General features: G+C 42.9%; 1 protein-coding gene across 5 annotated transcripts in view; it reads left to right on the top strand.

The window, feature by feature from the left end:
- LOC125881477 (uncharacterized) overlaps positions 1–16638 on the top strand; it is a 48129-nt gene that overhangs the window by 27291 nt on the left and 4200 nt on the right. For 4 of the 5 annotated variants that reach the window (XM_049564549.1, XM_049564548.1, XM_049564546.1 and 1 more), the window contains 4 exons: positions 891–1108; positions 2705–2970; positions 3321–3434; positions 3554–3695. In XM_049564549.1, the coding sequence (XP_049420506.1) occupies positions 891–1108; positions 2705–2970; positions 3321–3434; positions 3554–3695 (740 nt within the window). Of the gene's footprint in view, positions 1–890; positions 1109–2704; positions 2971–3320; positions 3435–3553; positions 3696–16638 lie in introns of those variants that run through there. The other variant, XM_049564550.1, reaches the window with a different exon arrangement.

The raw sequence follows: 16638 nt of genomic DNA, 5'->3' as shown, positions 1-16638 counted from the left end.
ACATGTGCGCGCACGCACACAGGTTTTCCAACAGTCTTGAAGGAGTTCCCAGAGGTGTTTAGCACTTGTTGGCCCCTTTGCCTTCACTCTGCGGTCCAGCTCACCCCAAACCATCTCGATTGGGTTCAGGTCCGGTGACTGTGGAGGCCAGGTCATCTGCCGCAGCACTCCATCACTCTCCTTCTTGGTCAAATAGCCCTTACACAGCCTGGAGGTGTGTTTGGGGTCATTGTCCTGTTGAAAAATAAATGATCGTCCAACTAAACACAAACCGGATGGGATGGCATGTCACTGCAGGATGCTGTGGTAGCCATGCTGGTTCAGTGTGCCTTCAATTTGAAGAAACTAGAATATAAAAACATGTTTTCAGTTATTTCACCTTTTTTTGTTAAGTACATAACTCCACATGTGTTCATTCATAGTTTTGATGTCTTCAGTGAGAATCTACAATGTAAATAGTCATGAAAATAAAGAAAACGCATTGAATGAGAAGGTGTGTCCAAACTTTTGGCCTGTACTGTACCTTCTTTGCAGTGACATCCATATTTAAAGCATTATCAGCTGTCATGGTAACATATGAGTATGAACAGGATTACATGGATGTAATCTGTAACTGCTGGTTGACTGGTTTGCAAGGCGGTAATTCTAGTTATTTATTAACTTATTTTGAAGACTATTTTTGTTTAATGTACAGTTTGAGGTCATGACACTTGATCAATCCTGCAAATTATCAATGAGATATCTGTTGGACAGTCAGATGTATCGCAGGTTGTCACAACACAGAAAGAAAGATTGAAACATGTAAACCATACCGTACAAGATGAATAAACATGCAGATTGTCTGCAAATTATTTGAAGGTTGTTGTAATCAGCCCTTCTGTGTCCTGCAGGTTCAGATGTCCTCATGCAGGTGTTTTCCAGTGTGATTTGACCGAACTGGTGTTTGTTATGGCTCAGAAGGTGGAGCTCAAGTACAGCATTGTCCAATGGGATGAGAACCTCCTCCAATCAGCAGACAAGATGGCTGCAGGGCCACTGTTCAAAATCAAGTGCTCTGAGGATGCTGCTGTCTGTCAGCTCCACCTCCCACACTGTGAAACTAGGGATGGTAAGAGATGAGTTTAAGAGTTTTGTTAGAGCAATGAAAAAATCTCCTGTTAGCACCTCCTACTGACTACACAGTTCATTATACCTACAGTCTGTACAAACAACCTCCTGATGATTTATCTGTTCAAGTACACAAATTGGCTTCATTATAATTGATAAGGTTTACAGCCAAAACACTTACCTTTTGTTAGTTACATTTTCTCCACATTCTTAGCAACATGCCAATGTTATTAGCACAAACCTATGACATTTTACACTGCATAAATTGTCCTAACAGCAAGCAGAGTTTACCTCTACTGTGAAGCCAGCAACAACAGCATCATTTTTACAAAGGTAACATTACAAAGCTAGGCTCCATTATAACTCAAAAGGTTCACAGACAAAAGCATTGTCTTGTACTAGGCATGTTTTCCTTAAATATACAACATGCTAATGTTAGTAGCATAAGCCTTTGACATTTTACATGCCTAGAATTGGCTAGAAGACTCTCCTCTACTCCTATAAAGTCAGGATAAACCATACACAAGACTTAAAATCCTTTTTTTTGTGGGGGCTTTATTGACTTCACAATGAATGTTTCCTATCTGTAGCCCTTTTTAGATTGGAAAGCCCAATCAGTCTTTTTTCAGCATTGGCAGTATAAAAACAAAATCGGGGAGTGCAGTAAAATGCCGCCTACCTACTTTTGTTTATACAGAATGTGCCTTTTTCGGGGCATGAGCAAGTAACAAAACGTGTAGCTCAGCGTGTGACGTAAACAGTGACGTGGGAGGGAAGCCGCAGCTGGTCAGTCCTTCGGCGATTCTCTCATAAGTCGGCCCGTTCTTCACCGTCCCCATCATCTGACGGTTAATGGCCTCTTCGTTTGTGAGGACAAGGAAGGCGCACAATTCCTTGTCTCCCCAGTTGCTCATCTTTACAGTGTCTGTCAGGTTTGTGTTTCCCTCTTGCTACTAGCTGCTCGCTAATTCCTGCTATGAGCTGTTTCCTGTTTATCCACCGCCAGTGGCTCGCACGTGCGGCGTCATCAACAGCTCCTCCCACAAGTCATCAACAGCCCCTCCCATTGTGGAAGGTCGCCTCGGTCTATTTAAACTAGAAGGGTTCTGCCAATATGACTACACTACGAGGTGGAAAATTGGGCACCTTGGATCAACTCGCCAGTCCGGCTCTGTGTGTCTAAACGCTCGCAGCTTGCCAGCAAAACGGCCCAACATTGGCGGAAAATCTGGCAGTGTAAAAGGGGCTTGTGAAATAAGAGAAAATAAAAGCTTTGCTTCCACTGAGGGAAATGATTTATAGCTTACAAAAATAAACAGGAGGTTTGCATCTCTGTGATGTGTAGTTACATTGCTGGCTAGGTGCACACGTCAGGCTAGGGCATAGGGTATGCATCTACACAGAGCCTCACTGTAAGTACAGTGTCTTTATAGCGCCTATTATTTCATTATTTTGAAACATAATTTTATACTTGCCGACTTTTTTTAAGTATTCAAATTTGGCTGAATGCTTAATAACCAATTTTCTATGTACGGAAAACTCACTACACATTTTATTTATGCTTTACTTGTACTTTAACAGCTCTGTGTTTTTACAGCTCTGACCTCTGGGCACCTGTTGTCTGTCGTCCACATCAATGACAATGGAATGAGCATCCTCAACCCACTGAAGATTACAGACACTCATGTGGTGGTCAGTGTCCCTCACCTCTCTGCCTTTGGCCTTCTCTGGAACGTCATAAGGGGGATTTTGAAAAGACCAGTCAGTGGTCAAATTCTGCTGTTCCTTGGACAACAAAACCCTAAAACACAGTGGCAAAAACTCAGTGTACTTCTGCTGCCAAGAAACATCCCTCTGGACGAGGTAAAGCTTCATGTTACAGCTGTCAACTTATTTTTCTTAAAGTTTAGTCATTTTTCAAGTCCGTCATAAAACAACATTTAGGTTTCATATTAACACTGAAACAGTTTTTTTTTTTTTACTAAAACTAAGTGTCACATGCTCAACCTGAAGACATGTAATTTTTGATTTTTCACTATTTTCCAACATTGTAGATCAAACCAGCAGATTAGTTGCTGCCCCACAGTGCTGATATTTCTTGTTACGTAGCAATCTACATAAAACCGATATATCTGTAATTAGATATATTTATCAGTCTGTCTCTATGGAGGATAAACCAAGTTGTAAATGTAAATGTTCTGATGTCTCCTAAGGTGAGCGCAAAACGACAAAATTCTGTTTACATTGAGGCTCCTTCCACATGTAAACTCATCCAAGATCACAGTTACACTGTTCACTGTCCTCAGGCCATTAAAATACAACCTAAGGTGAGTATTTTGAATCAAAGTCTCTGATGAACTGTGTCAGCATGTTACAGCACTAACAAGCTACTGTTGGTTTCCTTTAGTTAACTGGATATTATAGCTGTATTTACACTGGTTTTCAGAAAGCAGAGTTTGACGTGGAGTTTGGACCAAATTACCACCCAACGTTTGAGATCCGCCTGCCTACAAACGAGGAGGAAGTGACTTTAACAGTCCGAGACCAAAGCCAGAGAGAAGTCTGGAAGCATGATGTCTATCTGAATGGTTAAGTATTCATCCACCTGCAGCATCACGTCACCCGATAGAAGTAAAAAAATAACAGTTCTACAGCCATTGATTGATTCATGGTACCTCATTGTTTCTCTGCCTCCAATTTTTCTTCAGTCTGTATTCATTGTATAGTTGACTTTCTTTAACCAGTTTTTGAGGGATTTTATTGTATACAGAGCTCCAGGGTAACCAGAGGTATTATGTTTTTTGGGTTGTCCGTCTGTCCTTGCATCCGTACTATTCTCATCACCATGATATCTCACAAATCCCACAGGGAATTTCTCCAGATTTTGCATATGCGTCCACTTGGACATAACGAAGAACTTCAAGGTCACTGTGACCTTGCATCATTCTCATTCTTGTGAACGCAATATCTCAAGAACATCTCAAGGGGATCAGTGTGGAGTGATGAGGGGTCTAGATGCAGAGAAGATTCATCACTGGTAACACAACATAAAAATAGATAATAAATAAATAGTAACATAGTCAGTAGTTAAATAGTGCAGCAGGCAATAAATAGTACACCATAGTAATGAATAGTAAATCAAAACAGTAAATAAAATAAAATAAACATCATACAGCAATTTAAAACAGCAGCCATAAAGTAAAGTGCAGTTGGCTTTATCTGCCACTGTTAACAAATTTTATAGAAGCAGGGACAAAGGAGTTTTTGCACTCCACCCCCATTTTGTAGAGAAAAAGCCTAAAATGACATACCTAAATTAAAATGACTGTAGCCTCTGAACCGCTCTGACTACATGCATGCATGTCTTGCCAGAAAGAAAACTCCCTGAAGTTTCTTGTGAAAGTGTCAGAAACACTCTAGGTGATACAGAGACAGAGTAATGGGCCTCTGAAGTCAGTAAAAAGTTGAAGATTTTGCCTAAAATAAAATAAAAAATGATTTTCAGGATGAATAACTGTCTGTGGCTAAATGACACTGTGGGGCTGTAGGCACACTATCAATGAACATTTGTTTCAAATTTAAAGTAAATTGCTCAAAGTATGACCATTCTACAGTGTTTTTTCCATGCAAAGATCCAGGCAGAGCTCCAAATGACAAGAGCTCACTCCGCTTCAAAACAGTACTATCAGTGATCAAACAACACTCAGCCAGCTTCAAACATCATACCTTATTGAAATCAGGCGTGATTATGATAGCTGATGTTGTTTATGATACAGAAACACCATAAAATATCACCAAATAAAGCCATATGAAACGTGAAAGTATGATCCCACTTTCTAGACGGTATATATCAGCCAAAAATAGTGGTAGGAGTGAGACTCTTACCTTTTATAAAAGATCTGAGTCTCCACTCGCAGATCGTTAAGGGTATCGTTAAGATATTAAGGGTAGTACTACTCTTATTGGTACTGCTTATGCAAAAAAAGTGTGGTGAGGTTTGTGGGCCGTTACCTGCCACAAAGAGAGAAATGTGAACGGCTCGTTTCCCCTCTGACACGTCACATACCTGTGTGCCGCCACGGCTTAGCCGTCCAGGTACTTTTGGACAGTCATGACATCAACAAAGAGGAAAATATTGGACCTGGAGCCAGGCTTCTCTGTTGCTGGTAAGCCGTGCTTGCGCTGCGGAGCACTATGGCCGCCGTATTTGACAGGAATACGTATTCCTATCTGTGTCTGTAACCCCCGTTCAACCCACAACCGACAGCAGAGGCAGTCAACATGTGTGCTCCAAGTTAGTGTGTTATCAATGAAGACACCAATATATTTGTAGGAGTTAACCTGGGCAATAGTTAGGTTGTGGATGACCAAAAGGGCTGTGGTCACCAATCAAACACTATCTCTTTTGTTTTGTTGGCATTCAAAACAAGATGATTGTCACACACCACATCACACCATTTGACAAACCTCTGTATTTTCAAAAAGGCCAGGGGGGCGTCCACGCTGGCGACAAGGCTGGGCCGACACAGAGGCAGAGGTAGCAACAGGGGGAGGTCCTGAAGAAGGGGCAGAGGCGGGAGGGCATGAGAAAGGGGCAGAGGTGGGAGGGCGGCCACAGAGTGGGGGCTGAGCCAGCATCACCGGCCCATCCGGGGCCATGTGAACAGGTTTAAGGCGATCCACTGAAACCCGCTCCTGATTCCCCCCATGTCCACAATGAAACTCTTGCGACCTGCCTCCAGGATGCGGAAAGGCCTGTCATACGGAGCCTGGAGGGAGGAACGATGTGCATCGTGGCGGATGAACACATACTCGGCCGACATCAGATCTTTCGGGATGTAGGACTGGGGGAGGCAGTGATGTACAGGAACAGGGGCGAAAATGCTGGTGGCATTGCGGAAGGCAGACCGGTGAGCCGCAGCAGACCAGGGGGCCGAGGCCACCGAAGGAAACTCCCCAGGGACCCTCAGTGGCTGGCCAAAGACGATCTCCACAGAAGATTACTGCAAATCCTCATGGAATCCCATCCCATGGCAGACGATCGACCCAATTACTGTCTGTGAGTGTAGCCCGGAGAGCAGCCTTCATGGTGCTGTGAAAACGCTCACACAGTCCATTAGCCTGGGCGTTGTATGCCATGGTACAATGGAGTTTCACCCCCAGGCTCCCTGCCATGGTGTTCCACAGCTCAGAGGTGAACTGGGAGCCCCTGTCAGAAGTCAGGTCAGTTGGCGTGCCAAACCGGGCCACCCAGGCAGAGAAACGCCCGTGCCACCTCTGCAGACGTGGTAGACAACAGGGGAACAGCCTCCGTCAACCTGGTGGTCCTGTCCACCATAGCGAAGACATGAGTGGACCCACAGGAAGGGGGCAGCGGACCCACCTGGTCCACGTTGACATGGTCGAACCATGTTGTTGGTATCATGTTTGTCATTACCTTAATGGAGTCCCACAGTTTTTGCTAGACAATTGGATTCAAATTTCTCCCTTGTCGTCTTCCTAGCTGTTCTCAGTCTGTGATTAGGATCTCTCTGCAGTTTCATTCTAACAAGATCCCCGCTCTTAAATGCTATTTTTTTCTGTTCTGTGCACTCTTTTATTTCCTTAGAAATGTAAGGTTTATTATTTAGGTACATAGTGATTACTTTTTGGGTTAACACGCTCTCTTTACAAAACTTTATATATTCAGTGATGGTGTCTGTGGCCTCCTCTAACTCCAGGCCATGAAAGAGACCCCGGTTAGTGCAGGAGAAACAACCAGAATCAGAGTTTCGATACCATCATTATCCCAAATAAATAAGTTTTTTTTTTTACCTGGGGTTTGCTGCTCTTAAGCAAGGACTTGTAGGTGGGAATTAAATATACAGAATAATGGTCCGAGGACCCTAAAGGAGGTTTAACCTTAGATGTATAGGCATTCCTGACATTCCCATAAGTGTTGCAATTCACATATTGATTAAACCCAGGCAGTGCTGTCTCAAGTTTACAATGATTAAAATCACCTAAAATAAAACAGGGTGCCCCGGGAGTGCGTTTTAATTGTCTATGAACACAGTCTGTGATGGTATTTGCTGCATTTACTGCGTTCCCATTGGGCGGAATGTAAACAGTACATAGTAAAATGTTCCCAAATTCATGTGGAAGATAAAAAGGTCTCAGGCTTAAGCACATCAGCTCTATATCAGAGTTACAGACTGACTCTCTTGTAGTAAACTGTAAGATCCACTTGTTGCTGACATAAACACAGATACCACCACCTTTAATCTTGCTGGAGTTGGTGTTCCTGTCCGAGCACACCAGGATAAAACAGTCCAAGGAGACAAGCGAGTTGGACACAACCTCCTGTAGCCACGTCTCAGTGAACACAAGCAGGCATGACTCCCAGTACTTGTGGAGAAACCTGGTGTTAACTTTGAGCTCCTCAATTTTGCTCTTCAGAGACCGAACATTGCTGAGAAGCATGGAAGGCTGTGGTGGTCTGTTTGCTTTCTTACGAAGTCTCTGCTGTACTCCGCCGTGTTTTCCCCTCTTCCGCATCTGTCCCATGCGGCCTCCCTCCGGGCTCCGGAGCAGTTCCCTCGGTAGGAGAGGCACCAGTATGCGGCTGGGACGGGGAAGTAGGAGTTGGTCTCTGGTGTAGGCTTAGGAGCACTGTGTTCCCGACCTCCAGCGTGGTGTGGCATGACAGTAGTCGCAGGGTAAGCGGCACAAGCAGTCCTTTCAATAACAACATCCTGCTACATTTTAACTATTAACTATGTAGCACAATTAAGCCACCAAAAATAAATGAATAAATAAAAGATTAAAAGGGTACAGAGACATAAGACAGCAGCACGAGGTAGCCCGGGTCGCCGCAGAGCAGCGCCACTGGAAAAAACAAACAAACAGTGTTTTAGAGAAGTGTTTCATCACTTTTAATCTCATACTTAACTTTTACGGGTGTTTTCCTTTCCATCTGTTTTTAGACCTCTGCACCAGTCATTGTGTTTTCAGGTTGTCTGTCCATCCCATTTTTGTGAACACAATATCTTAAGAAAGCATTGATGGATTTTCTTCAAATTTGGCACACACATTCACTTGGACTCAACAATGAACTAATTCAATTTGGGTGGTCAAAGGTCAAGGTCAGTGTGACCTTGCCTCTGTCTAATTTTTGGCAGTCCACTTGGACTAAAGAATAAACTGAGTAGAATTTGGTGGTCAAAGGTCACTATGACCTCACAAAACATGTCTGACAACATTTTACACAAATGTCTATTAAGATAAATTTATAAAGTGATGACTTTTTATATCCAAAAGGTCAAGGGTCAACTTCACTGTGACATCATAATGTTCTGAAAAAAACACTTTTCTGGCCATTACTCAAAGTCATATCTCAGAAACAGAGGGAGAGACATTTGGTCAGATACTGAGTTGGTGATACTAATTTTGGGTGTCCACCTTGAAACTGTGCTGATTGTACAGATCTTCCGCCGGGGGAAAGACATGTGTCAAGCACAAGAGAAACTTGATTGGTGCGTGGAGGCATATAACTGTTGGGCAGTATTTTTTAGTTTTAATACGAACACCAGACGATGTCTGGTCAATGAGGTTCAGACATTTTTTGGAGTTTAGCTTTAACATATGTAGCACACAACAGGAGATTGTCTGTGTCAGAGTCATACTTACCTACTGGAAATACTCTTGTTTGCTTCAGGCAAGGAGTGGTGCCTAGGTAGAGTGTGCAGGAGGCAGGTTATGACATAGATTTCATTGTGGTTATGTAGCTAGTTAGTCATTTGGACATAAACAAGTCTTTTGCCATTCTTTGAATTTGTCTGGCAATTTTGGCTCCGACCCGTATCGACAGAAGTTTCTGAATCTCGTCATCTCTCCACTTTGACATATTTGTTGCTGACTTTATATAAATGATAATTTTCTTCTGGTATGGTAACGTAGTAGTCACATGAACTTCCTGCACTGCCGTGAATGTTACAGCATGTGCCATCTACTATTGTTATTCAGCTGTTTTATACTTTCTGTTTACTTAAACAGGTACGCACGAGTGACCAAACAGCTTAATCTAACGTTATAGACTGTTGTTACAGTTTGTAAATCATTTAATTTATTTCCCTTGCTTAGGGTTGGGTACTGAAACTTGGTACTTTTTTTACTTGGTACCAATTCACGTCGGTACTATCAAGTACCGATTCACTTAAAATGAATCAGTGCCAAATTTCGGTACCTGAGGTGGAGGCGGAGCGAGAGCGCATGACTCGCACCTCAGACTCAGCAACAATGGCGACAAAAAAAATGTGCAGACAAAAGTTAACGTGCAGCACTGTTCCTAAATGTTCTCAAACAAATGTTGTAACTGAGAAGTTTAGACTATGGGCCCGAACGACGCATAGTGCGTCCAAATTCACACCTGTTCTTCTCTGTGGATTTTCTCCACGACCATGTGTCCTAGCAAGAAGCCATGCATATCACGTGAAACAGCGGAACTGTAGCTTTTCGATAAGGCCCAGCACTTGTCGGTAATCCAGTGTTTTCACAGCGAAAAAAATTGATAAAGTTACAATAAAATGATGTATAACAGAGCTTTCATACAGCTTTGCACACACATTCCTGTTGGATGGATTACTCACGAATGCAGGCTCACACAGAAATGCCACGCATATCACATGAAAGCGCAGGATCACACACATCATTGTGCTGTCATCCCATCACGCTATAAATCCAGATCAATTGTCTACCAAATAAAATCCTGACGAATTTCTTTACAATCCATTATACAGATCTTGTTATCAGTCACTTCATGTAGTGAGGAATATCGTATCTTACCACGTCTTAGGCTTGCGTGTGTTTCTTCCTGTCTATCCACATTTGTAGTCCGGCTTTCAAGATGCAGATATCTCCATATTGTCCAGTTGACACTCCATCAAACTTTGTATGACAAGACAAGCCACTTCACCTTTGTGCACCCAGCACCCAGACAACTGTAGCCTAATTATGCATGCTGACAGGGCCACCATATACATTTAGGGGGACACGTGCCCCCCCCCAAAAAAAATACCCAAAATGTCCTCCCAATATATAACTGAAACTGAAACACAAATATTATCTTGGAGGACATCATTGCACTTGGTTGACTATTTTTCTATGATCATTGATTTCTATGAATGAGTCAATGGAATTTCTTGCAATAATGAAAAAATACTAGCAATCATGTCCGCCTGGCACAAACCACATGTTTTGGACAATTGTGAAGTGACAGAATGTTCCAGCATCATGGTTCTTATATTGCCAGATTCCAGAGAGTCTCCCCTCTTCAGATATGGCAGAATATGTTAACTTCCAACTTGCTATGGTGAGATACATGTAAAAATGTAAGAATTTAGGCAATGATGGCAAATCTGGTTAGCCCAGATTGTCCTGAGGAAAAAAAAACAAGATATAGCATGTGTATGTAGCCTTTATAATGACTGTGATATGAGCTTAAAAGGCAGTAAAAATAGCCCAAAAAGGCCTAGGGCCCATAGGGTTAAAAAGTACCAAAATAAGGTACCGTTTGGTACTGGTACCGAATTCCAGATACTGGTACCAATACCTTATCGGTTCATTTATGAACGGTGCCCAACCCTACCCTTGCCCCAGACTGATGCAAAAATACATTTGCCAGTAATTATCTTAAAGCCGCTACAAGGACCTTTTAACTGGATATGCAAAAGTCTCTCGTTTCTGCTGATGACTGTGCGTGACCTACAACAGCAAATGAGACCATCGGTGTGAAGATAAGCTATTTCTATATAGTGTATATCCATACCTTTAGGAAACTGTCTCCGGGTCCGCCCCAGGTCGCTTCCAGGACGAAACGATTTACGGCACTCAGACGTCATCTTACCTAGCTGCTTACATTTATAGTGGCTCTTATAAATAGTCGCTATTCCTCCTCCTCGACCCGACGTCCACGAGGAGTTAAAATAGCAGCAATCATCGGGTAAAAGTTCTGTGAAAGCACTGGACTCACCAACAGTCAGCCACGTCTCAGTCACACAGAGAAAATCCAATCCTCGGGAAGTCAGGAAATCCTTCAGGATGAACGTTTTGCTCGCTAGCGATCTAGCATTTACCAGCCCAATCCAGGCAGGAGCCGGCGGGTCCATGGCATTAGCTGGAGCGGGGAGCCACACACAGAGGCCGCAGGTTATGCAGATTCACCCCGCGCCAGCGGGGACGAGGAGAGCAAGGGCCGCGGGGCTGGAACACCTCATCCAGGCCGACGACAGGTACCAGCCAGGCGTTGACAGGGTCCAGCGAGTGCAGAGAAATAAAGAGGCGAGGCACTGCTCCATACTCAGTCCAAGAAGTCCTGGAAGTGCTCACCAAACAGGCCTTCAGCCTTACCAGCCGACTGCTGCGTTTACCCTGGTGGCGGTGGCGCTTACGCCAGAGAGGTGGAGCTGGGGCGCGGCAGAGGTGAGCTGGGATCCCCGATAGGAGCAGGGGCAAAGTTTTCCCGTCTTGTTGTTTCATTCATCCCCTCATGGGAAATGTAGGCTTCATTCCGGCAAAACACTACCACTTTTGTCCACAGGGTCGCCAAAATCAACTCAAAATGAAAGTTCCTTGTAGGGGCTTTAAACAGACTATAGACAAATAACAAGGTTACAAGAGGGAGTATACAGAGACTGGCCAGGCTGATTTAGGAAACCCCTGTAATACAGAAGATGACCATGTAGGTCCAATGTACTTTAAGTAAGAGTCCCAATCTATATGTAAGACCCCTAATGAGGAGTGAAGCATACAAGAGATATATTCATTGGGAATACACTGCATTATAAGATTGTGCCACGATTTTTTTGTTGGAGCAGCGTCCTTGGTCCAGAAGAGCTGAATATTTTTCCTGGCAGCAAAAGTCAAAAGACTGAAAAGTCTCTTGTGTTTTGATATTTGTAATATGACCATCCGAGAGTCCAAGTAGGAGGCACAAAGGGTCCAACAGACAGTTCATCCACAATACTAGACCAATAGCTTTGTAGCTTTACACAAATGTTGGCAGGGCTCAACAATAAGGATTGCCCGATTGCCCGGGGCAAGTAAAACTCGCGGTCGGGCATGTAAACTAACAACTGTGGAGTTCCGCCACACACACAGGTGAGCATGCTAGAGCGGCTCGGGCCGCATTTTCATGACCAAACCTGACCCCGAGCCCGGTGCAGTTTGTCAGCTGACAAAGTTATTGAAATGGACAGTGTGTAAATAACCACCAACAGACTGCTGTTATGCACAGACAGACAGCTGCTCGCACAGCAGCGCAGCACGGCACTCATGCTGAGCTTGTGTTGCGTTCAGGCGTTGTCACGTAAATAACAACTTCCAACACTTAAATAGGTCATAGCACAAAACAGCAGCATGTCAAGTGACTTTTTACTTTATTATATTCAATACAATTGTATGTTCCTAAATCTTGAGACACCTCATATGTAAGCTAGACAGACATTTCACCTGCTCATTACTGTGCACACATGTACTGTATGTACTTAGTCCCAAAGAGCCCTTCTGGTGCCAGTAGATACATAGAAACATCCCAGCAGGCTGTGCTTTGCAAGCATACAAAAAAGTTTCACGCATGTGAAAATTATTTTTCATGCGTGTGCTTCACCTCCGCTGCTACAACTCCATCCTAGGGGAAACACTGCTGTGTGCGTTTTGTGCAACAGGTGGATGTGGTAGTGTAACCCAGGTTATTAGACATTAAATATTACATTGTAATCCAAAAATGTCAGTTAAAAATGATAATGGTAAAACTCATGTTTTCCATGCAGAAATAAATTAGAAATTGATTTAAAAAAAAAAAAAGACAAACTAGTGCATTAATAAATTAATTCATTCTAAAAAGGGTTAAAATCTTTAATCTAAAAATGTTTTATTTAATTTCATTAGAGGTGAAAGTGCTTAATGTGTTCAGTTTGTGATGTTTGTAAAGATTCAGGTGACATGGGAGGAGGATAGCGCTGAACTCGGCGAGTTCAGGTGATCTGTGCGTGATACAGGGCTGATATCCCTCACCAGTCAATCAGAGCCCAGCTCACTCCGTGTCAGTTAAGCTCACTTGCATTTCCGATTAACTCTCTCTGCTGCGCGAGCGGATCAGATACAGACACACCTTGGATTGCTCTGAGGATTTACATGTTGGATTATACTGGAGAAATTGATATTTTACTTTTTTGCTGGAGAGGTTAAAGTTTCCCTTTTTGGCCGTTCGTCGAATTAAGTGGAGACATCGTGTCGCCGTCGAGCTGAGGAGAAAACTGGACAAAAACCTGGAGTTTGTGAGCCGTGCTCCTTTACAAGTTGGAGTGTGTGCCTATGACAGAACTTTTCTGGCAAGGTCTTTTTCCTTGTCTCTGTTGAAGCTAGATTGGTGTGTGGACTTCTTCTGCTGCTCCTCTGCGCTGCAACAGTGGTAGTAGAGTTCAGCAGTCGTGGCGAGCCAAGCTTATTGATGAGACTATTACTGCAAAGCAGTAATCAGAGCAAAGGGTGGCTATTTTGAAGAAACTAGAATATAAAACATGTTTTCAGTTTTCATTTCACCTTTTTTTGTTAAGTACATAACTCCACATGTGTTCATTCATAGTTTTGATGCCTTCAGTGAGAATCTACAATGTAAATAGTCATGAAAATAAAGAAAACGCATTGAATGAGAAGGTGTGTCCAAACTTTTGGCCTGTACTGTACCTCACGGAGTAGTAGTCTGTGCATGTTTCTCCTGTTTGTAGAAGAGCATCTCACACCGCTGTGTGCACACTGCACTGCCCTCGTGCGGTTAGGAGCTGAATTGCATGTCAAATAAAGTGGGGGAAATAAGACAGCGAATAGTAATAGTTGCATTAAAAAATCGATTTTTCAAAAATACAACGACTATTCGAAAATCGAAAATCGTGACCCATTCCTAGACCATATATAGGTTGCCGTGGTCAGATAAAATCATGCTGCCTATGGTGGGGGTTATCATCCAGGCACGGAGCCTAGGTAATCGTGTGCCTGTTCCTGGGTGGCAAACCTCCTCTTGGAGCCTCCATGGGATACCTGTAGGGTGGCTGTGAAAAGCATGGCATATGAAATCCCACACTCCCACAGCCGCTGTTTCACAACATCATATACCTTTCGTTTCTTCATAGGCTTGGGCGATTGGACGAATATGTTGCCATTCGCCTATCGGCTGAGTCCATCACGGTTGGTTTAATTTTTGGCGATTTATTTGGGCGATTTTTGTCATTTTATTTTGCTAAATTAATGGTCTGTCTCCACAGAATTCAACTCGGTACATATAGTTCATAATTACTATGTGGAGCACAATTCAAAGTGTGCGCGTATTGGAACTGGCAGCTTCACGCTGATTTCTGACGGGTCTTTCACAAAACACGTCAGTGATGGTGAAGCTGAAAGTAACGTTAACTCATAAACCATATTTGAGAGCTACATCAAAAAAGATGTGCAGTTGTGCACCCCGATCGTTATAGTAGGACAGGTATGTTATCCCTATCTCCCACCTGTTTGCTCATTTAGAGGCTGTGAGCGAATGTGTCCTTCTGCAGCCATCAGACTCTTTTTAAAATGGTGGCGGACAGTCGTCTTCAGCCCGTCTTTACAGCTTATTACTCAGCAAAGATCTCAAGGTGATTTATTTTTTGTTAAATGAATAAGAGTATAGCCTATAGGCTGTATGTTTAAGTAAAATTTCAATTCATTAATTTTGACATTAAAGACCACAGTCAGAGGATAAGGCGCAGGTAAATCTATTCAAACAGAATAAACAGTTGGTCCACAAAAGTTACACAGTAACAGTAGCCTATAATAACAAATGAGTAAATATAAACGAAGGACATTGGAAAAATAAAGTGCAAAAATCACATAATCACATAAAATAATAATGTCCACTCCCTTTGCGCTGTCTTTATAATAATGCCGATGCGGGCGTGGCAAAAAAACTTAAGCTGTTATAGCTGTTCTAATAGCCTCTCGTAGGCTTATTGCTTGAATAAATAAATAAATAAAAATAATAATAAATATAGGCTAAACGAAGAACAATGGAAAAATAAAGTGCAAAAATCACATAAAATAATAAAGTCCCTTTGTGCTGTCTTTAACTCAAAAACACAATGTTTTACATGTTTTTGGAGAGAAAAACGAGCATGTTAACCTTTTCTGGCTTAAGCAAAGTGCGCATATGGTCAACAATGTTACCAGCCGTGCTAAACACCCTTTCTGATGGCATGCTTGTTGCCGGTATGCACAGATATTTCCGTGCCATGTTGGACATGAGTGGGCTCGCAAAGCACGCTGCATTTTTTTGCTGCATTCATGTGGTGTCGGGAGATCCGAGTTGCCGAGTCGTTTTTCTGACATGAGGTGGCGTTCATGCGAATTATCCCATTCTGAAAGTCATTTTTCGATTTTTTTCCGACATCACATGAATGCAACATCCATCCTCTTTTTTTTTTTTTTTTTTTTTCTCCACCACACACACAGCTGCCGAATATATCACCGGTTGATGGGCTGATAGTGGCTGGTTGGAAATGTTTAACATATCGCCCAACCCTATTTCTTCATCATTGCCACCGAGAGATCACTGTAGAATGAGAACCTCGATCTGTTATACATTAAGGCACAATCTTAACTGGCACAGCACCCTGCTTCCATCACCCTCTGCTTATCTTTGAATGCATGTAATCACAGCGGCCTGGGACTTTTGTTCAGGTCTGGTTTTGATGCTAGCAAGCAGTGTGCTCTTTGAAGTTTTATGCGATCGGCTTTGGTAGTTATCTTCAAGACACGACGCAGCCACGCTTATAAAAATCCACCAGCTGCCCCGTCTCAGTGCCTTCTGCCAAGCCAACAACCTGAACGTTCAAGCACCGGCCGTAGTTTTCTGCCACATCCAGGCGCTCTGATAAAGCACTGACCTGCTTCTCCAGTTCAGTAATCCTTGGCTCCTGTGCTGTGGCAGAATTTTCAGCCGTTAGGATTCTAGCCTCAGCTTCATCTAGCTGCTTGCTAGTGGTCTGGCGCTCTTTGGAATGTTTGTGGATAGTGTGTCTGTCTTCTCTCAATTCTTTGTCTGTCTTCCTCAAATTTCTTCCCATTTTACCAAAAGACTGACCAAAAGTTTTCTAGGGACAAAGCATATACTGTGCATACCAAAAGTGGCTCCCAATATGCAGTTGTTGTCAGAATAAGCAGATAATTAGAGTCGAGTGGCACGGATTTCTAACCAAAACGGTGCATTCACCTCGCTGCCATCATGTGACCCCCCCCCCCCGCCAGTAATTTTTTTAACTGCACATGTCTCTAGTGATTTATTAAATCCATATTACAATCATTTTATGTTTAAAGTCAAGTTCTTCATTAAAGCTACTGATTCTCCAGTTGAGGGAGAAAAAATCAGGGGATTGTTGTGATATACAGTGATTAAATTATGTATGTATGTATGTGTCACAGCAATGCTTTTGAATTTGAGGTGCATTACTTCCTGATCAGGTATCT

The sequence above is a fragment of the Epinephelus fuscoguttatus genome, linkage group LG21 (genome assembly GCF_011397635.1).
Source record: "Epinephelus fuscoguttatus linkage group LG21, E.fuscoguttatus.final_Chr_v1".
Taxonomy (NCBI): domain Eukaryota; kingdom Metazoa; phylum Chordata; class Actinopteri; order Perciformes; family Serranidae; genus Epinephelus; species Epinephelus fuscoguttatus.
The sequence above is the reverse complement of the archived record's forward strand: the minus strand, read 5'-3'. Positions and strand labels throughout refer to the sequence as shown.